This window comes from Babylonia areolata, chromosome 14, assembly GCF_041734735.1.
Source record: "Babylonia areolata isolate BAREFJ2019XMU chromosome 14, ASM4173473v1, whole genome shotgun sequence".
Classification (NCBI taxonomy): domain Eukaryota; kingdom Metazoa; phylum Mollusca; class Gastropoda; order Neogastropoda; family Buccinidae; genus Babylonia; species Babylonia areolata.
This window is the reverse complement of record NC_134889.1, coordinates 9,348,590-9,371,895: the sequence shown is the minus strand read 5'-3', so window position 1 is coordinate 9,371,895 and position 23,306 is coordinate 9,348,590. Positions and strand designations below refer to the sequence as shown.

The 23,306-nt window shown below is 44.2% G+C and overlaps 1 protein-coding gene across 1 annotated transcript in view; it reads right to left on the bottom strand.

Annotated features, from left to right (window-relative positions):
* Nucleotides 1-23,306, bottom strand: part of LOC143289429 (uncharacterized) — a 159,706-nt gene that overhangs the window by 129,127 nt on the left and 7,273 nt on the right. Inside the window, exon 2 of the mRNA XM_076598393.1 lies at nt 2,183-2,875. Within this exon, the coding sequence (XP_076454508.1) occupies nt 2,183-2,875 (693 nt within the window). The remainder of the gene's footprint in view (nt 1-2,182; nt 2,876-23,306) is intronic.

Here is a 23,306-nt window from a genome sequence, read left to right as displayed (position 1 = left end):
CTGAACAGACAATAATCATGATACCAAATATAGACATTAAGATTAAAACAAAGCAACCAAGGATATATCAGGTTAATCAGGAACATTGAGAAATAAGTATTTCCCTATATCTAAAGGATTTGTAGAAAAACATAGACAAATTTCGCACAACATCAGGGTCAGTACAAGACAACAATAAAACCAGTTTGAAAAGACAAAGTTGTCGATAGTATCTGGGTCGAATAAATGTTTCTATGGTTTCTTTCAGTACTTCACAACTGAGAACAAAATGAACTTCCGTCTTCTTTTGAACGCTTACACATGGGACAAATCAAAATCAGATTCTCTAACATTTTCGTATTTATACCGATGTACAGCCAAATCAGAAATACCCAATCTAAAACTCGTTGTGATAAATTTTATATGTTTATTAAGATTCAAAAGCATTATGGTTTCACAACATGCGAGACTGAATATGTTCTATATAAATCAAATTTTTCACTGGTAGAAGTATTCCGATTCCATTCCTGTCATCTACAATCTATTAGACGTTGTCGAAAAGCTTTTATAAAAACTCATTCACAGCCTGTACTTTGATTTAGACAATATGTCCAAAACCATGTTTAAACAAAGGCGCACATATGATGCCCAATTAATTTTAGCCCTACTATCCAGTTCATGTAACATTTGGTAAGCTTTGTATGGCAGTCTAAAATCTTCCATTTGGAATATTCCTAACCAATAGCGATTACAACTAACCGCAGAGTTTACAGATACTGGATTCGATTTATTTCACCGTATACTGAATCATTTCTTCTATCCACTCTTGTAATCTGTTATTGATAATGAAACCAAAATAACTGCTTACATCACTAAGACGAATTCCTCTATCATAATTGGGATCTTGGGTAATACCGTTTTCGAAAAGTGGCAAAATAATTGATTCAGTCAATTCAAGGGACATTCTCCATTATCAAAAAGCCTATTGAACAATTTCAAGAAAAAAAATCCATTACTAGACTATTATTATCATTTTTTATAACTCGCTTATTACTCCATCAGGACCAGCTGCTTTTTTATTTTTAAGTTTTCTCAAGGCTAGTAATATTTCTTCTTTCGTTATACTTATAGGACGGTTCGTGTCGTCATTATTTACTTCATCTTGTAAATGTTCAATAAAACTACAATTTTCTACTTGTTTATCCAGTAAAGATTTAAAGTGATAAAACCATACGTCAATGTCTATGTTACTTTTAGACTGTTTGCGTTCAAATGAAACAGTACGCACTGTATCCCAAAATTCTGTTTGGTTTCTGACTGAATCGACTAGCTTATTCAGCTTTTCATCATTAAATTTTCTTTTTCTCTTCACTAAATTTTCATATTCACGTCTGGCAATAAGAAACTCGTGTCGATCTTCAACCTTTAATGTCCTTCTACACGTTCTTAACAAAAAATCCAATATTTCTCTCACAAGCTTTACACTCCTGATCAAACCAATCACGTTCTTTTCCATTTCCATTAGTAACAACACGTTTCTTCATACACTCAGCACATTCTTTGATACATTCATTAAACAAGAGAGAGAGAAAGAGAGAGCAAGCGAGCGAGCGAGCGAGTGTGTGTGTGTGTGTGTGCGCGCGCGCGCGCGCGCGGGTGTGTGTGTGCGCGCGCGCAAAGTGAATAAGAACGAATCCAAACTCAGAAACATGTCTTCGTTTTCCATTGGAGAAGGAAGTGGACATGGCTGGCCTGGCAGAGATGGGTCATTTGCACAGCGGCCCTCTCTCCGCCTGACCGCTGATGTGTACTTAACGATACATTTCTTATAAATTTGTTTGCTGTGGTTCAGCTGTCAATATCTGGACGTGTGTATTGAGAGCACATACACATACCGTGACAATTACACAAAGTGACCCTCACACAGTAACACACAGACACATATACACACACAGACACACAAACAAACATACACAGAGCCTACACTCCACACACACACACACAAACACACAGGTCCCCCAACACACACGTACATCCCCACCCGTACCCCCAACACTCACCCTCAACCACACACACACACACAGAGAGAGAGAGAGAGAGAGGCAACACTCCCGCGACCCACCCACACCCAAAAAAACTTCTTCTTTTTTTTCCTTTTTTCTCTCTCTCTCTTTCAACAACCAACAGCACCAGCAGTACTCACCAGTAGAACACCCAGGCGCCCCCCGCAAGGGACACGACCCCCACGCCACGTTCTCCACCTCCACGGCCCCGCCCGAGAAGTTGACTCCGGGCGCCGCGTACAGGCAGCCCACGAAGCCCTCCCCGACCCGCAGGCTCGAATCCCGGATCGCCCCCGCCGCCAGCAGCCGGCTATTGTGGCTGGCGTTGGCCACCACGGCACTCTGCAGCACCTGGTTCCGCCTCAGCACGTGCAGCGACACCGTGCCCAGGTAGTGCCTCAGCCGGACCGTGTACTGCTGGTTGTCCGCCAGGCTCTCGCCCACTGAAACCCACGACGTCCTTGTCTCCGTGTCGTCGTTGCTGTCGCCGTCGTCGTCGTCGTTGTTGTCCGCCATCGTCCACTCAAACACCACCGTGCCGTTTCGTAGCAACAGCGCCAGGTGCGTCAGTCTTGGGGAAGAGGAGGAGGAGGAGGAGGAGGAAGCGTTCTGGGACAGCAGGGTTCCCTGCGGGTGGCACGTGCGAAGCGTCACCTCCTTGGTGGATCGGAGGTCCCAGGTGGAGGAGAGAATGGTGACCAGGGAGGTGGCGTTGAAGAACCCGAAGCTGCGTGACGGGGAGGACGAGGAGGAGGAGGAGGAGGAGGTAGCGGCGTCCACTCCCCGTGTGTCACGGTGAGACAGGCCCGCCGCCAGCAACAGGATGAAGGAGCCTGGAGGAAGAAAGGAATGAAGGAAGGAATGGATGAATAAAGGTTGGAGGAGTGGGGGGGGGGGGGGGAGGAAATGGTTGTCACTGTCAGGAAGGGATGACTGTGAACACATACACAGCCATGCTCTGTCTGTCTGTCTGTGTCTACAAAATGTATCTCTATAGATCATCTATCACATATAAACACACAGATCTGTATATATAGATCACATATAAACCCACACACTCATGCACAAAGAAATGCACACACACACACGCACACGCACACACACACATATATATATAAGCATACAAACACATCACTCATGTACATGTACACACACACACACACACACACACACACACACACACACACACACACACACACACACACACACACACACGTGTCTGGTATCACAACGAGTAAATGTAAATACTGCTACAACTACTACTACAACACACACACACACACACACACACACACACACACACACACACACATCACCACAGATGTGCAGAACTGCTAGTGCCTGAACGCCCATTGTGTGTATACGCATGCAAAAGATCAAATGAGCACCTCAAAGATCCCGTTATCCATGTCAGCGTTCGGTGGGTTATGGAAACAAGAACATATCCGGCATGCACCCTCCCCCCCTCCTCCCCCGAAAACGCAGTATGGCTGCCTACATGGCGGGGGTAAAAACGTTCATACACGTGAAAGCCCGCTGGTGTATGCGAGTGGGCGTGGGAGTCGGGGCCCACGAACAAAGTAGAGGAAGGGGAGGGAAATCACCGAAATTCCAATGCCTGCGGTTTCCAGACAATCAGTATGAACAAGCCAGGCCTACAGTTCTTTATTTCCTCCTCCGCTTGACTCTGAGCAGTGGCTGGGGTCTTTTAAATGAGACTTAAAGAAAGATCAAGTTGAGTTTAACGACTTACTGGAAAAAACGAAAGTAACACACGACCAATTCGTGTTCCCCCGAAGACATATCAAGGGAAGCAACTGATCAATTCTCCAAACTTGGCCCATCACAATCTCAGTTGTGCCCCTTAGCACTGCCTGCAAGCTGTCGATGAAGAAGAGCTGGAAAGAAATCGTCCTTTCATTCAGAGTCACCACAATGCTGTATTGTGTGTAACTATGTGTACATTATATATATATATATCATATATATGCATGCATGATTTCCTGCCAGAAATGATTTCTTTAACGAAGGGTTGCTGACGTGTGTGAGTGTGAGTGTGTGTGTGTGTGTGAGAGAGAGAGAGAGAGTGTGTGTGTGTGTGTGCGCGCGCGCGCGATTCGATTATGTGTGTGTGTGTGTGTGTGTGTGCATGTGTCTGTCTGTGTGCATGTGTGTGTGTGTGTCCGTCTGTCTGTCTGTGTGCATTTGAGTGTGTCTGTGTCTGTGAGTCTATGTGTGTCTGTGTCTGTGAGTCTGTGTGTGTGTGTGTGTATGCGGTGTGTGTGTGTGTGTGTGTGTGTGTGTGTGTGTGTGAGTGAGTGAGTGAGTGAGTGAGTGAGTGAGTGAGTGAGTGTGTGTGTGTGTGTGTGTGTGTGTGTGTGCGGTGTTTGTGTATGCGGTGCGTGTGTCTGTGTGTGTGTGTGTGTGTGTGTGTGTGTGTGTGTGTGTGTGTGTGTGTGTGTGGTGTGTCAGTGTGTGTCAGTGTCAGTGTGTGTGTGTGTGTGAGTGTGTGTGTGTGTGTGTGTGTGTGTGTGTGTGTGTGTGTGTGTGTGTGTGCGGTGTGTGTGTCAGTGTGTGTGTGTGTGTGTGTGCGGTGTGTGTGTGTGTGTGTGTGTGTGTGTGTGTGTGTGTGTGTGTGGTGTGTCAGTGTGTGTGTGTGTCAGTGTCAGTGTGTGTGTGTGTGTGAGTGTGTGTGTGTGTGTGTGTGTGTGTGTGTGTGTGTGTGTGTGTGTGTGTGTGCGGTGTGTGTGTCAGTGTGTGTGTGTGTGTGTGTGCGGTGTGTGTGTGTGTGTGTGTGTGTGTGTGTGTGTGTGTGTGTGTGTGTGTGTGCGGTGTGTGTGTCAGTGTGTGTGTGTGTGTGTGTGTCAGTGTGTGTGTGTGTGTGTGTGTGTGTGTGTGTGTGTGTAAGCTCGTGCCGCACACCGAGTGTCAGTCTCTTTTCGGCCTATCGGGATGGACCTGACGACCCTCAAGTTAGACATCAAGTCACAATGAACCCTGTGACATCACGATGGCACTGACCAACGTGATCACCACGATCATGACACTGTCAGTCTCACCGTGACAGTAACAGTATTAACTATGTGACTGCTCAACCTTCATGAAATTACATCAGTGTGGCATGATGAATCTCTAGTAAAACTGTTCACTTTCAAGAGATGTAACTGATTTTGCTAAGCAAACGTAATGCAATCCCAAGCCGAAAGGAAAAAAGAACGAAAAGAAAAGAAGCCCGAATAAAGAATTGTGACTAAAGGGTTAATTAGGACGACCATAACATTAATTAAAATATTACACCATTACTGTCATTAAGACACCCTTCTCTTCAGTTCAAACTTTTACATGCACACTACGGAGAGAAAAGTAAGTTCAGTTTTAACCTCTGCACACACACACACACACGCACGCACGCATGCGCGTGCACGCACGCACGCATGCGCGCGCACACACACACACCTTTTTTTTACAAAACAACATTTTAGTTATATCGAAAACACTTCAATACCCAGTTCATGACCAACTGCCAAAAGCCCTTGAGGTAAAATAGCTCTTCGTCGTTGAAGACTGGATTTTCGAGGGGAAACCACTTCAGCAGCAAAAAACAGTTTCCTGTTTAATATATGATCACAGTGTACAGTTATATCTTAAAACGTGACTTTTCCATCGATTAGACGTCCACGTTCTTTCCCTGGCTACTGTACTGAGGCGCTCACAGCCTTACCCCAAAAGTCACAGATCAAAATATTCCAATATCGTTGGCATCAAATAGAAGAATTCGGAAAGCCCTTTGACTCAATTCCTGCGCCACTTCACACAATAATCTCTCTCTCTCTCTCATCATCATCATCATCATCGTAGATGAACAGACTATAAATAAATAAACGAACGATCTCTCTCTCTCTCTCTCTCTCTCTCTCTCTCTCTCACATCACCACCACCACCACCACGCAACACCACCATCCACCCACCCGTCCACCCAGAGTTATGTGTATGAACTGTCACGCGGACATGCCACATCGTGTGAAACAAACACAGAACACGACAGCTGCTGTTTGGTGGGTCCCAACAAGCCCTTGACAATCAGTATCGGGTGAGGGAGAAAGACAACAGCCCATTATTGAACACACGCTGCACTCACACTGAATAGGCCGGGACACCGAGCAAAGTGGCGTTCCTAAAGCGAGTCAAAACCACAATGATCTAGTGTAGGGTACTTAGATCTAAGAGCGAAGAATCTATCCCGATTTCAACCGAACAGCATAATTTTTGACTCACTTGTGTAAACAAAGTGAGTCTATGTTTTAACCCGGTGTTCGGTTGTCTGTGTGTGTGTGTGTGTGTGTGTGTGTGTGTCCGTGGTAAACTTTAACATTGACATTTTCTCTGCAAATACTTTGTCAGTTGACACCAAATTAGGCATAAAAATAGGAAAAATTCAATTCTTTCCAGTCATCTTGTTTGAAACAATATTGCACCTTTGGGATGGGCACAAAAAAATTTAAAAAATGAAGCCTAATTATATGCAAACTGCATTTACTGTTATATTTATATTTTGTCTTCTCTAAACTTGGCACTTTGATCTGATATTCTGACCCAACAACAAGAGCAGTCATTATTATCATTTTTTGTTCAAACAGGAACTTCTTTTGCTAAGCATGGAAGTTTTATTTATTTTGCAAACGTTTTGGTGCAGATAGTAAAAAAGGAAAATTACTCTGTAATTAATGCTAGGGGACTTAAATCGAATCTGGTTAGGACTTTTTTTTTCTTTCTTTTTTTTTTTTTTAACGCGAAGCTTTATAATAACAAATACAGAACACATTTTAACGATTAGATTTTTTTTAAAGTGTATCACAAGTGAGTCTTGAAGGCCTTGCCTCTCTTGTTTTATTTCGCTTCAGTCAAGATCTAAATAACATACACGTACCGACTTGCCTTTGAACAAAAACAAAACAAAAGAAAACAAAAAAGAGAGAGAGAGAAACAGAAAAAAAAAGAAAGCAAATAAACAAAACCACCAGCAAAACACGATTCATTCCTGTGCTTATTTAGCAAAAAGTTCCAGGAACCGCTACACACATTCGTCATTTTATAAAAGGGGACACGAAATAAAATCGCATCATGCTCTCAAATACCTGGCGATGGGTAAATCAATACAACGACATACATTAAACTGGACATACCGGAGTATTAAAGCAATTATATTGATTTGTGTGTGTGTGTGTGTGTGAGCCTGGCGCAACACAGCACCGCCACTGACACTGCGCTTGGCTCTCTATGGAAAGAAGACAGGAAGAGGTCAATCGTGACGTCACATCGATGCGCACAAAGCCAACTTCCATCTTCTTCTTTCCTTCGGTGCCCACGATCTTGAGGATGATCATTCCGGCACATAAAGGGGGAGGGGGTGGGGGGGGTTATGGACACAGTCCATTTGTAAGTTCTGATCACTTCACTATTCTCATTGTCCGTAAAACATAGCTGAAATCCGTCACCGTAAGGACCACATGGTGTCAGGAAACTGTCACTGATGGGCAGAGGCTCGCGACACAAAAGCGTCGACTGTTGCTGCCTCTACTGTCTCACTGGGAAGATGGTTCCAGTCCCTAAAACAGTCCTGGGTAGGAATGAGCCACCTCTGTACTGAGTTCTGGTGCTGATGAGGCAGAACTGCTGGTTGTGGGTACGTCGCTGTCGTGGTGGGGGTGGGACTAGCTTGCTCCAAATAACAAGGCACTGGATTAGTCCATGATGGATTTTACAGAGGTTCTAAGCTGCTCAAGAGATGGCCAGCCCATGGGAACAAGTGACTCAGAACACGTGTGGGAAACCACGGCTGTTTTGTGATGCAAAATGCAGGAGATTCTAAATGTTGTTCACACAAAAAATCGATGTTTCGTCTTTTCTTCACATTTTCTTCTTCCATAGCACCAGAACTGCAATCAAAACGATCTCCGGCATTTTTGGCACGGCATGGTTGGAGAAGAATGGCGCCATGAGATTCAATCAAAAAGGGAGGGTAAACTTCGTGTTGAAGGATGGATGGCTCTTTTCTTGGCTTACAAATTTCGCGTGAATTCTTTTTTTTTTTTTTCAAACATTTTTATTCATTTTTTACATTGTTAAACACACACACATAGAAACAAAAAGAAGTACTACTACTAATAATAATAGCAATAATAACACAGCCACAAGAACATGCTGGCAAAGATCAATGAATCAAGATCAAATATAAGGTCGCCGGGCACAGTCGAAGGAGTCTGATAAATTGTAGGTTGTCAACCTCACAATAAATGACACATATGTGGCCATACTTTAAATTGCATAGTAAGATACAAAATATAGTAATAACAATATCAGAACTGTATGACAATATATATTCTTATTTCAATTTGTATTAAAAAACAAGGATTTATATGGAGACCATTTGCTGATAAAATCATTATAAAGAAAGTTTTTCCTAGCTATATATTCTTCAACTGTATATCTGTATTCCAATTTTTTTATGAAACCCTGCAGAACAGGTTCAGTGCTGTTCATCTTGCGTTGGTGCAAGTATTGTTTAGCCAGCAACAAAATGAAATAAAAAGTGGGATCAGTGACTATATTTTTGTCATGTCCAAGTATGACTAATGGTTCAGTTAATTGCAAATTTTGAGCATTTGGGCATCTTTCATTAACCAGATCCATTAATTCTTGCCAGAAACGTTGGATGGTTGTACACTGCCAAAACATGTGTCTAATACTATCTTTCATTGTGTTGCAAAAACTACACAGGTCATTGTTAAGTACACCCATCTCTTTAAGTATAACATTTGTCCCAAGAATTCGCGTGAATTCTTCGCATGCGGATGTCGTATATTTTCTTATTCTCTTCTTCTCTCTCTCTCTTTATATATATATATATATATATATATATATATATATATATATATATATATATATATGTGTGTGTGTGTGTGTGTGTGTGTGTGTGCAAGTCCACTATTAATGCAACCCATTACCTTGTGTACAGGTGAGTAACGGTGACAATCCAAGAAACTTCCCCCATCAAGGAAACCCCCTGCATGCAATACTGCAGTCATCGTGACCACCCAAGAAGGAACGAAGAGAGAGAGAGAGAGAGAGAAAGAGGGGGGGGTTTAAAATAATACAAATCACTTCAAGTACTTCTTCTTCCATCTGTATTGCGTTTATTTATTTTGCTGCGTCATAAATAGTACAAAACAAAATAAATAAGTAAAAGATATTAACAACAACAACAAAAAGATTTTTTTACGGAGGTTGGTTGTTTATTTTTTTAGTTTGTTTTCCAACCACGTATCTTAATAACAAATACATTCTTCTCAACATGATGCATATTCCATCCCTTCTAGCACGCCGGTATATAATATACATTATATATATATATAGAGAGAGAGAGAGATCTATAGATAGGTGTGCGAGCGCCCAGTCACAATCTTTTTTTCATTTTACTTTTTTTTTTTCTCCCCTGCTCACCTCTTCCCTACATACACACACACACACACACACACACAGAACCAGTGTCAACTGCCCGAGGCACTGACTGAGCTATAAATTTACACAGCGCTGTCAAACCAGCAATCATGACCACCAGGCAGCCCCGACGATGACGTCGGGTTTCATTGCATGCCCCAGGCCAATTGATGATAGCTGCACCTCGTGAACTTCACCACAATGACACAGCGATGTGTATCACTTGTCATGGGTACACCACATGGCGATGTGTATCATTTGTCATTGGTACACCACACAGCGATGTGTATCATTTGTCACAGGTACACCACACAGCAATGTGTATCATTTGTCACAGGTACATCACACAGCAATGTGTATCATTTGTCACAGGTACACCACACAGCGATGTGTATCATTTGTCACAGGTACACCACACAGCGATGTGTATCATTTGTCATTGGTACATCACACAGCGATGTGTATCATTTGTCACAGGTACACCACACAGCGATGTGTATCATTTGTCACAGGTACACCACACAGCGATGTGTATCATTTGTCACAGGTACACCACACAGCGATGTGTGTCATTTGTCATTGGTACACCACATAGCGATGTGTGTCATTTGTCACTGGTACACCACACAGCGATGTGTGTCATTTGTCACTGGTACACCACACAGCGATGTGTGTCATTTGTCACATGTACACCACACAGCGATGTGTGTCATTTGTCACAGGTACACCACACAGCGATGTGTGTCATTTGTCACATGTACATCACACAGCGATGTGTGTCATTTGTCACAGGTACACCACACAGCGATGTGTATCATTTGTAACATGTACACCACACAGCGATGTGTGTCATTTGTCATTGGTACACCACACAGCGATTGTGTCATTTGTCACATGTACATCACACAGCGATGTGTGTCATTTGTCATGGGTACATCACACAGCGATGTGTGTCATTTGTCATGGGTACATCACACAGCGATGTGTGTTATTTGTCATTGGTACACCACATGGCGATGTGTATCATTTGTCACATGTACATCACACAGCGATGTGTGTCATTTGTCATTGGTACACCACATCGCGATGTGTGTCATTTGTCATTGGTACACCACACAGCGATGTGTGTCATTTGTCATTGGTACACCACACAGCGATGTGTATCATTTGTCATTGGTACACCACACAGCGATGTGTATCATTTGTCATTGGTACATCACACAGCGATGTGTGTCATTTGTCATAGGTACACCACACAGCGATGTGTGTCATTTGTCACAGGTACACCACACAGCGATAAGTATCATTTGTCACTGGTACACCACACAGCGATAAGTATCATTTGTCATTGGTACACCACATAGTGATGTGTATCATTTGTCACAGGTACACCACATAGCGATGTGTATCATTTGTCACAGGTACACCACATAGTGATGTGTATCATTTGTCACTGGTACACCACATAGTGATGTGTATCATTTGTCACTGGTACACCACATAGTGATGTGTATCATTTGTCACTGGTACACCACATAGTGATGTGTATCATTTGTCACATGTACACCACACAGCGATGTGTGTCATTTGTCACAGGTACACCACATAGTGATGTGTATCATTTGTCACATGTACACCACACAGCGATGTGTGTCATTTGTCACAGGTACACCACACAGCGATGTGTGTCATTTGTCATTGGTACACCACACAGCGATGTGTATCATTTGTCACAGGTACACCACACAGCAATGTGTATCATTTGTCATTGGTACACCACATAGTGATGTGTATCATTTGTCACATGTACACCACATAGCGATGTGTGTCATTTGTCATAGGTACACCACACAGCGATGTGTATCATTTGTCACAGGTACACCACACAGCGATGTGTATCATTTGTCACAGGTACACCACACAGCGATGTGTATCATTTGTCACAGGTACACCACACAGCGATGTGTATCATTTGTCACTGGTACACCACACAGTGATGTGTGTCATTTGTCACATGTACACCACATAGCGATGTGTGTCATTTGTCAAATGTACACCAAACAGCGATGTGTATCACTTGGCACATGTACACCACACTGACACAGCGATGTACATCCTTTGTCACATGTATACCAAACTCCAAGGATGGCTTCGTGTGTTAGGTGTACATCTATGATCTGTTGGTGAAGTGTTGTACGCTACCTGCAGACATATATAACGTTGTTCGCATCGTATGTCTTCTATATGTATGAATGCATTGCTCGTGGTGGTGCATGCAAGAAAGTGTAGGGTGTACTCATCGGTTTGAAAACACACCTGCGCACACACAACATACACATATACCGTTTAATCACACACACACACACACACACACGTGTACACATAAATCAGTGGTACTCTCTCCTGCATAAACACAAACATACAATCACAAATAGCATTATTTCACAAGTACGAGTGTGCGCGCAAGCACACACACACACACACACACACACACACAGAGCATGGTGGATCTGGAAGACAATTTATTTCGCTGGCGTCGGAACAACTGAGAAACACTAAGAAGGCTGGCCGCCCCCTATATTATATACCCTGTGTTGCCATTTGAGCTCACGCGGTTCATGAAACTCAGTCAATGTATCTGGTGTCACAAAGCTTTCCGGCGGTTTAAAAGGTGCAGTGTTCTATTACTCCCCCCACCCCCACCCCGACTTCTCCTCCCAACACACACACACACACACACCACTTCCACATACCAATCCAGGGAGATTAAGGTGGGGGTTTAGGGGGCAGGGGGGTAAGTTGTATTGCAAACACAATCGGTGATTATGTTAACTTGAGCCAGCTGTGAGCTGATAGTGATACGTGGTAACAATAATTATGGTGGAGGGATGGGGGAGTTCAGTGGTTGTATGTGCGGGGGGGGTGTTTGAGGTAGTGTATGTTAGTGTGTGCCGTGCGCACGCGAGCACACGTATTTTTTGTATTTTGTATTTCTTTTTATCACAACAGATTTATCTGTGTGAAATTCGGGCTGCTCTCCCCAAGGAGAGCGCGCCACCCTTTTTTCTTTTCTTTTTTTGTATTTTTCCTGCGTGCAGTTTTATTTGTTTTTCCTATTGACGTGGATTTTTCTACAGAATTTTGCCAGTAACAACCCTTTTGTTGCCGTGGGTTCTTTTACGTGCGCTAAGTGCGTGCTGCACACGGGACCTCGGTTTATCGTCTCATCCGAATGACTACTGTCGTGAACCCGTAGTTTCACATACTACCAGTGCAGTGTGTGTGGGTGTATGTGTGTGTCCGTCTGTCTGTCTGTAAACGTGTGTGTGTGTGTGTGCGTGCGTGCATGTTTTCGTGTGCGAAATATCAAAACGAGTTTGCTATGTAGTGGTACAGCATGTGTGTAATAGTCTGCCGAATCACTGACGCACACAATCAAGCGTCTTGCTATGTATGACCGTCTGTCACTATATCAATCTTGTCACGTTTCGCTGGCAGCGGTGCCAGACACACACCCTACCCAAGGCGAGACAAGGGCTGGCCCTTATATTATAATTTATACCCTGTGTTGCCATTAGGGCTCAGGCGCTTCGTGAAACTCAATTACTGTATCTGGTGTCAGAACTGAAAAGGTTTTCCGCGGTTCAAACGGTGCAGTGGCGCGGTGAGCCCCATACATTGCATACCTACTCATTACCAGGCAGTTGGGGGTGTGATGGATAAGTCGTAACTATCACACACGGTGATTACTTTAACTTGAGGGCTATGACGCCATTACAGTTTCCTTTCCTTTCCTTTTTTGGTGGGGGGGGGGGGGGGGGGCGCAGAAGGGGGTTGTCTGTGCGTGTTCCTGTGTGTGTTTTTCCTCCAAATTACCGAGAACTTTAAATTATCTGTCTCCACTTTTGCCGCATGTGGATGTTCACAGCCTATGGTCTGTTTACCAGACGGCTTACCCTGCTTATAACTGCACTCAGCTAGGAATGGAGAGGAGGGAAAGGGGTGTCGGAGGGGGGACTGAGGGGGGACTGACGAAGAACTTGAAGAGAGAGACAGAGAGAGAGAGAACAGAAAGATATAGCCACAGTTTCGTTTCTAGTTCACGTATTTGAGAAAAAAAAAAAAAAAAAAAAACATATTATGTATACGCCCCACCCTGACCCACTCCACACCTTAGCAATAAAAAAATAAATAAATGAATAATCAAATAAATATACAGATAATAGATAACTCTCTCTCTCTCTCTGTGTGTGTGTGTGTGTGTATATATATATATATATATATATCTCTCTCTCTCTCTCTCTCTCTATATATATATATATATAGAGAGAGAGAGAGAGAGAGAGAGAGAGAGAGAGAGAGAGAGAGTCATACATATATCATTATATGTGATTTTTTTTTTCAATAAATAACAAAATATATAAATGATTCTTTGACAATGTAGCAAGGCATCTCAGGCTTTAATACAGAACATGTACAGAACTGTGATCCCCTATTTGGATAGACATTAGTTTAGAGAAGCAATGCACAAGCTGCCAAAGGGCCAGCAGATAAATCAAATCCCTGACACACTGTTCATGCAGGGAAAGAAAGCACACAGCCCCAGGCAAACTCTCCAGCACACGAATTGTGTGCAGGAAACTTCCGTGCCTGCACTTAAAGTATCAATGCACGCCAGAACAGAGATCGGGCGCGCGCGCGCGCGCGCGCACACACACACACACACACACACACACACACACAGCTGCTTCCAGGCAGGCCCTGCACTGCAATACAGTGCAGTCATTCACTTCGGGGGTTGGTGGTCATCAGTCAACGGTGGTGTTCGTCTTCACTCAACATTTCATGGACTATAGTAATGTTTCTTCTTTTTTCTTTGTTTGGCTTTTATTTCTTCTCGTAATACTATTTCTTTTCTTTTTTTTTCCTTTTTTTCTTTTTTAGTTAATTTCATATCATTTATTTTTTACTTTATTAATTTACTTTATCAATTTCTTCTTATTGTGCGTGTGTGTGCGTGCGTGTGTATGTCTGTGTGTGTGTTTTGTTTTCTTGTTGCGTGCGACTGAGACCCTAAGTGAGTGTGTGTGTGTGTGTGTGTGTGTGTGTGTGTGTGTGTGTGTGTGTGTGTGCTTTCTTGTTGTTTTGTGTGTTGTGTTGGGGTTTGGGGTTTTTTTGTTTGTTTTTTTTTTGTTTTTTACGTTTTTCTTTTTCTTTCTTTTTTCTTTCCGTGCCACAAACCCACGGGGTCTCCCCCACATTCCTTTGATACTTTCTGCTTGTCCTCCTCCTACTAAACACTAACACTTTTCGCTCGCCTGCTGATTTCAGAGTACAACTAACAATTCTTTCGACGAAACAAACAGCGAAAAAATCACCAAGTCAGCGCCGCTCTTTCTCCTGTCTTGGCCCGATGGTTTGGATTCCCACAGGTTCAAGTTAGTTTTTACGGTCATTCGAAATTCACCTCTAGTAAGCCTGCCGAACAAGTAACATCTCACTGACTAATGTGCGTTTTGAACTTCTGCTCTCTGTGTTTGTGTTGTGTGTGTGTGTGTGTGTGCGCGCGCGCGCGCGCGTGTGCATGCGCTTGCCCGCCCGCCTACATCTGTGTGTGTCAGTGTGCACGAGCTTGTTTGGATTTCACTGAGTGGTGTGTCGTACTTGAATGCGTGTCATTACACATGAATGAAAAATTCTTTCTCGGTTCCGTTTGTCTAGGACGAGCTGTGGATGTGTGCGTCATTAGTTTTGACAGCACTTAATTAAATGAGTGACGTTTCACATGATCGTCACAGCATCCTGTTCACAAAACTAAAAAAATATTCATCTTGTCAGTTTCCACACCCACCCACCTCTCCACACCACCCAGCCCACTCTACTGACTTCGCCACCACTCTCTGAGGTCACTACAATACATCTGTATTAATTAATCCGACTGGAAATGAGTTATCATCAGTGTTACACCACCCCCGCCCTTCCGTCCCCAAGCCCACTCCGCCCCCAACTGAAAAAGGCAAATTACACCTGATTCAATCTCCGTTGTAAAAAGGTAGAGAGACAAAATCATGGCCAGCCCAGCGCAAACGCTGTCGTTGGCAGGGATGACTAACCCCGTGTGTCAACACTGAACGGCTGGTGGCCGCCATAAAAACCCTACACCCCGGCTGGCGGCCAGTAAAAACACACACAGCGCTTTCCAGTGCTGTCCTGAATGGGTGTTACACGTAATGTAACTGGAACTCCAGTGGAAGCACTCACAGTGTGTGGGTGCAGGGGCGGGAAACATCGTGTGTGTGTGTGTGTGTGTGTGTGTGTGTGTTTATGGTCGTACGGTATGTGTGTGTGAAAAAGAGTGTGTGTGTGTTGTGTGTGTGTGTGAGCGACTTGATGTCAAAACTGTATGTATGTGCGCGCATCTAAAAGCACATCTTTGTGAGTGTGTGTGTGAGGACTGAGCATTGTCTGTGTGTGTAAGGACTGAGCATTGTCTGTGTGTGTGAGGACTGAGCATTGTCTATGTGTGTGAGGACTGAATATTGTGTGTGTTAGGACTGAACATTGTGTGTGTTAGGACTGAGCATTGTCTATGTGTGTGAGGACTGAGCATTGTCTATGTATGTGAGGACTGAGCATTGTCTATGTGTGTGAGGACTGAGCATTGTCTATGTGTGTGAGGACTGAGCACTGAGTGTGTGTGTGAGGACCGAGCATTGAGTGTGTGTGAGGACTGAGCATTGTCTGTGTGTGTGAGGACTGAGCATTGTCTGTGTGTGTTAGGACTGAGCATTGTGTGTGTGAGGACTGAGCATTGTCTGTGTGTGTGAGGACTGAGCATTGTGTGTAAGGACTGAGCACTGTCTGTGTGTGTTAGGACTGAGCATTGTGTGTGAGGACTGAGCACTGTCTGTGTGTGTGAGGACTGAGCATTGTGTGTGTTAGGACTGAGCACTGTCTGTGTGTGTGAGGACTGAGCACTGTCTGTGTGTGTGAGGACTGAGCATTGTCTGTGTGTGTGAGGACTGAGCACTGTCTGTGTGTGTTAGGACTGAGCATTGTCTGTGTGTGTGAGGACTGAGCACTGTCTGTGTGTGTTAGGACTGAGCATTGTCTGTGTGTGTGAGGACTGAGCATTGTGTGTGTGAGGACTGAGCATTGTGTGTGTTAGGACTGAGCATTGTCTGTGTGTGTGAGGACTGAGCATTGTCTGTGTGTGTGAGGACTGAGCATTGTCTGTGTGTGTGAGGACTGAGCACTGTCTGTGTGTGTGAGGACTGAGCATTGTCTGTGTGTGTGTGACGACTGAGCATTTCTGTGTGTGTGAGGACTGAGCATAGTCTCTGTGTGTTAGGACTGAGCACTGTCTGTGTGTGTGAGGACTGAGCATTGTCTGTGTGTGTGATGACTGAGCATTGTGTGTGTTAGGACTGAGCATTGTCTGTGTGTGTGTGGACTGAGCATTGTCTGTGTGTGTGAGGACTGAGTACTGTCTGTGTGTGTGATGACTGAGCATTGTGTGTGTGAGGACTGAGCATTGTGTGTGTTAGGACTGAGCATTGTCTGTGTGTGTGAGGACTGAGCATTGTCTGTGTGTGTGAGGACTGAGCATTGTCTGTGTGTGTGAGGACTGAGCATTGTGTGTGTTAGGACTGAGCATTGTCTGTGTGTGTGTTAAGACTGAGCATCAAGTTGTCTGTGTGTGTGAGGACTGAGCATTGTCTGTGTGTGAGGACTGAGCATTGTCTGTGTGTGAGGACTGAGCATTGTCTGTGTGTGTGAGGACTGAGCATCAAGTTGTCTGTGTGTGTTAGGACTGAGCATTGTCTGTGTGTGTTAGGACTGAGCATCAAGTTGTCTGTGTGTGTTAGGACTGAGCACTGTCTGTGTGTGTTAGGACTGAGCATTGTCTGTGTGTGTAAGGACTGAGCATTGTGTGTGTTAGGACCTAGCATTGTCTGTGTGTGTAAAGACTGAGCATCAAGTTGTCTGTGTGTGTGAGGACTGAGCATTGTCTGTGTGTTAGGACTGAGCATTGTCTGTGTGTGAGGACTGAGCATTGTCTGTGTGTGTGAGGACTGAGCATTGTCTGTGTGTGTTAGGACTGAGCATTGTCTGTGTGTGTTAGGACTGAGCATCAAGTTGTCTGTGTGTGTTAGGACTGAGCATTGTCTGTGTGTGTGAGGACTGAGCATCAAGTTGTCTGTGTGTGTGAGGACTGAGCATTGTCTGTGTGTGAGGACTGAGCATTGTCTGTGTGTGTGAGGACTGAGCATCAAGTTGTCTGTGTGTGTTAGGACTGAGCACTGTCTGTGTGTGTGAGGACTGAGCATTGTCTGTGTGTTAGGACTGAGCATTGTCTCTGTGTGTGAGGACTGAGCACTGTCTGTGTGTGTGAGGACTGAGCATTGTCTGTGTAGGCTGAGCATTGTCTGTGTGTGTGAGGACTGAGCACTGTCTGTGTGTGTTAGGACTGAGTCTGTGCGTGTTAGTGTATGTGAGCGATCATAATGGTACATTATGGTTCCCTGTCTTCCAACGTTTTCTTTCTCGCCGACACTGCCACACACACACACACCGGCACTCACACACTGACACACACACATTGCCCCTCCCCCCCCACACACGCACGCACACACACACACACTGACACACACTGCCCCCCCCTCCCCCCCCCCCACACACACACACACACACACATATTGACACACACACACATACCGTCAGGGCACTGAAACATACACACACACCAAACACACTGACACACACACCGACACGCACACAAACACACAAACACACATACACACACAATCTATCTAGTGACACAGAACGCACACTAAACACAAAAACGAAACACTCTGGAAAAAAAAGGTTACGTCAATCACAAAAATAGCAGCAACCACTGACACATAAACAATGTGATGCATAAGATCATCGATGTTAAAAATTAAAAAATAATAATGATCTTTTTTTTTTAAACGCGAGCGCATGCAAACTCACACACACACACACACACACATACACACACGCACGCACACACACACACACACGCACACACACACACACACACACACACACACGCACACACACACACACACACACACACACACACACACACACACACACACACACACACACACACACACACACACACAATCTAGTAAAATTTTACTTAAGAAAACAGATGTGTTTTATTCTATCAAAAACTGACAAAAAAGAAGAAGAAAGCATTGAACGCATGAGACTGAGACCGTCAAGGTGTGTGTGTGTGTGTGTGTGTGTGTGTGTGTGTGTGTGTGTGTGTGTGTGTGTGTGTGTGTGTGTGTGCGTGCCCGACGGTGTGTCACGTGTGTCAGTGTCTTCGTCAAGGTGTTCCGACCGCCTAGCTGACCGTTACAAGAGCTGGGAATCAACACAGCACAATACAAGAAAAGCACGGCATAGTACACGTAACAGGTCAAGCAGAGGCGAGGTAGGGGTGTGAAAGAGTGGGGTGGATGGGGAGGGAGAGGGGTGCAAGGGGGACCGAGGGGCAGGGGTGAGGGTGTGGGGGGGGTTCCACTGACTTAGTACACCTACACTTTCCACCACCCATAACGACAGGAGCAGTAATAGTAGTAGTAGTAGTAGTAGTGGTCATGCAGTTTACTACTTCCACTACTACGCTCGAGTACAACCACTTCTCTACTCGGCCACGCTCCGTTTGTGACAATGGGTGTGTGGCGTGCGTTCCACACCTGAGGGGGTGGGTGTGAGGGGAGGGGGTGTGAGGGGAGGGGGAGTGTGGGGTGGGATGAGGGGAGGGGGGGGGAGAAATTAGGTCACGCTTGACGGGATTGGAATTCCCAACGATTCGTCAGTGCGGTGTGAAGGGTGTGTGTGTGTGTGTGTGTGTGTGTGTGTGTGTGTGTGTGTGTGTGTGTGTGTGTACTCTCATCTGCATCAGTAACTCTTCCTCTGCGTGTGTGTGTGTGTGTGTATGTGTGTGTGTGCGCGCGTGTGTGTGTGTGTGCGGTGCCTCTGTGTGTGTGTGTGTGCGTGTGCGTGTGAACACGTGAGGACTATAAATAAGCGCAAGGAGGGGCCGACAAGAGGGGAAGTTGAGGAGAGGGGCTCGGTCGGTCAGTCAGTCACACAAGTTATGTTAAAAATGTGGCTTGGCATTTCAACTGACACTGTCTGGACTGACCACTCAGACTGAGGGGGTGGTGGGGGGGGGGGGGGAGGCTGGGGGGGGGGGGGGGGGGGGAATGTGGGGGGACAAAGAGGGCGGGGAGCAGGAGGGGGTGTTCTTGTTGGGTGGGGACGGTTTTGTTGTGGGGAGGGGCAGGGGAGAGCGGGGCATTTGCTGTTGATATTGTTATCGACATAAAAGAACACATTAAATAACTTGCTAGACTTGAGAGATCACCAAAAAAACAAAAAAAAGAGAAAGAAAGAAATATAATAAAATAATATATGTGTGTGTATATATATATATATATATATATATATATATATATATATATATTACTTACATACGCACAGAGAAATAGATTATATCTGTGTGTGCCAGTGTGTGTGTGTGTGTGTGTGTGTGTGTATGCATGTGCGTGTGTGTATGTGTCTGTGTAAGTGTGTGTGTGTGAGAGAGAGAGAGAGAGTGTGTGTGTGTGTGTGTATGTGTGTGTGTGTGTGAGTGTTGTTTTTTTTTGTGTGTGTGTGTGAGAGAGAGAGTGTTTGTGTGTGTGTTTGCACACAAGCCTTAATTTGTATGCAGGTATATGCGTAAATGATTTCTGGGGATGGGCAGATATGAAGTGCCTGGGGGGGTCGGGGGGGGGGGGGGGGGTTCGGGGGGAATGAGGGGGTGTAGAGTTCTTTGTTGTCACTGTTGTAAATATTATTGTGAAAGCTTGTTATGTTTCATACAGCCTTGAAACTGAAAGATGAAGCTTTTTTTTTTTAACTTTTTTTTTAATGGAAGATAAAAAGTAGTATGTTTATGTTTGTGCCTCACAATATTTTCTAAAGTAAGTATCATATATCATGTGTGCAAAATTAGTCTGTATTTGTAAAATATGTGTGTGTGTGTGTGTGTGTGTGTGTGTGTGTGTGTGTGTGTGTGTGTGTGTGTGTGTGCTGTGAATGTGTTTGTGTGTATGTTTGTGCATACATGGATGCTTGCATGTGTGTGTGTACATAGTATGCATGTATGTGCTATTTCTTACTTTATGATCTACACTGTATATACCACCTTTAATAATATGATACAATACTGAATACACATGTATACACACTCACACATGCATATATTCTTCAGACACACACTCATATGCAAACATGTATGCACACACATGCACACAAACACTCACAGAAATACCACAAACTAATTATGATAACAGATAATGTACACAAACACACACACACACACACACACACACACACACACACACAATGCAACACAACACAAGCACTCAAAATATATATATACAAGAAACACCTCACAAACAGAAAATACACCTCTCTCTCAACATGTAAACATCATTACATTATATACACAACATTACACACACACACACACACACACACACACACACACACACACACACACACACACACATCACAGTCTCTCCCTATCTGTGAAATCTCATTAACCCTACAGACCCACCAGCTGTTCAGTTTCTTGCCAAGTCTGTGCTGTTACATACTAACATGTACATTTAATGCATGCTTGCTATCCAGTGCCAAGGTTTTCCCATACTTTGTCCACAGCACATCACACAGTTAAAGTCTCAAATCCCTGAACTGAAATCATCTTCAGTGTTGACGATCTTCAGCAGTCCATTGCTAATGTATGACTTTTTCAACTCCTTGTTAAATAGTCCAGTTGGTTCGCTGCTATAGTTGTTAGTTTTTCATTAGAAATATGTTATATTGTTATGTTGTTTGTTTATTTTTTAAACAAAACTTAAATCAATAATTTTCACACCTCACACACACACACACACACTTTCACTTACTCGTATGCGTACACAGTAATCCCCCCCCCCCCTCCTACCACTCGGTTTTTTTTCTTCCCTTGTCTAATATCACTTACAGTGAAAAGATGTTAAACTAAAGAACGAACGAACATCACACAGCCAGACAGCCATACAGGCTGACAGCAGCACGCAGCTGGTCTTTCATTGTCTGTGACACACTTTCCCTAGGTCAGTTGTGTTTTGGCAATTTCTTCTTCTGCGTTCATACCGTTATTCTCGTGTTCACTCAAGACCCCAGAGCAGACCTTTTGAGTGAATTTTGTGTGCACAACACTGTTTTTTCACCTGCTGTTATGGCACCCCTACTTTGTTCTCATCTGTACGCATGCTGGGTGTGTTTTCGTTTCCAAACCTCACCAAAATGCTGACAAGGATTTCGTGATCTTTAACCTGCATGTATTCCTTCCACACACATTAAAATTTTCAGATCTCATCACACAGGTGATATCAAAACAATAAAAGATGAAGGTTCTAAACACACACACACACACACACACACACACATGTATGTACACACACACACACACACACACACACACACACACACACACACACACGCCTCCTGGCCTCCAATCTCTTGGTAAAACTAAGACTGGTAATTACTGTGGTGGTATAAAATTTTGTTGTTGTTGTTTATGATGTTGTTGCTGGATTTTGTGTGTGTGTGTGTGTGTGTGTGTGTGTGTGTGTGTGTGTGTGTGTAATCATAATCTTCTCTTTTTTTGTTTTTGTTTTTTGTTTCTTTGTTTCTTTGTTTTCAATTTAATCAATAATCCTGACAAAAGAATGGATGTATCTTAAAAAACCAGGTATGTTTCCATGCACAGTACCTTCACACATGCAGTAATACACATATTTATATATGTATATATGACACCCCCCCCCTCCCTGTTTCTGTTGTTCCCCCCACTATGCCCCCCACCCCCCACCCCTGACGCCTACCCCCCCTCTCTCTCTCTAGCCAAGTGTCCATTAAGAAAGTAAACCACAATGCATCTTGCTCAAGGACTGGGGGGTGGAGGCTGTTGTCAAAAAGAATGCACACTGAGATGGACACAAATGATAATTATTTAACACTGCTAGGAATTCTTTTCCAGAGACCACGATTCTGGAATACAACAACAGTTTCCTGGGCACTGGGCAGAGCCAAATGGAATAATACAGAACCACTGAGGATCTTATCTACAGACAGAACTTTATCCGAAGACTTGCCAGTCCACTGTCCTTGACGGACACATGTATCCAAATTCCACTTCATAACCAGTTTATGGAAAGTATCCAAATTATGAACAATCGTCAGTACAGGCCTCAACCTTCATACTGACTCCCAACAGCAAGAGTGTAAGACGCAGCCTTGTATTGGTGATAAAACACTCCCCCACGCCCCCTGCTCCACTCTCTTTTCTCTATTATAGTCTGTAGATATATAACTTCTATACCTGCTGGGTTTTTTTCATTCACCAGCATTCCTTCAATGCCGCTATTCACCTCACCCCTCACCCCACCCCTCCCTCCATACAGTCACACACACACACACACACACACACAGATCCAGACTTGTTCCGTCAGTGTCATGGTCCAGCTGTCAGCTGGTTCATGGGGAGCTGTCAAGGGCAGACCACTTTGAGGCACTGAGCCCACCCCCATCCCCACACCCTCTCCACCCACCACCACTGGAACCCGCCACACAAAGGCAGATCACTCTAAAGCCATTCATAAAGGTTCTGAAACATTATAACTAAAAACA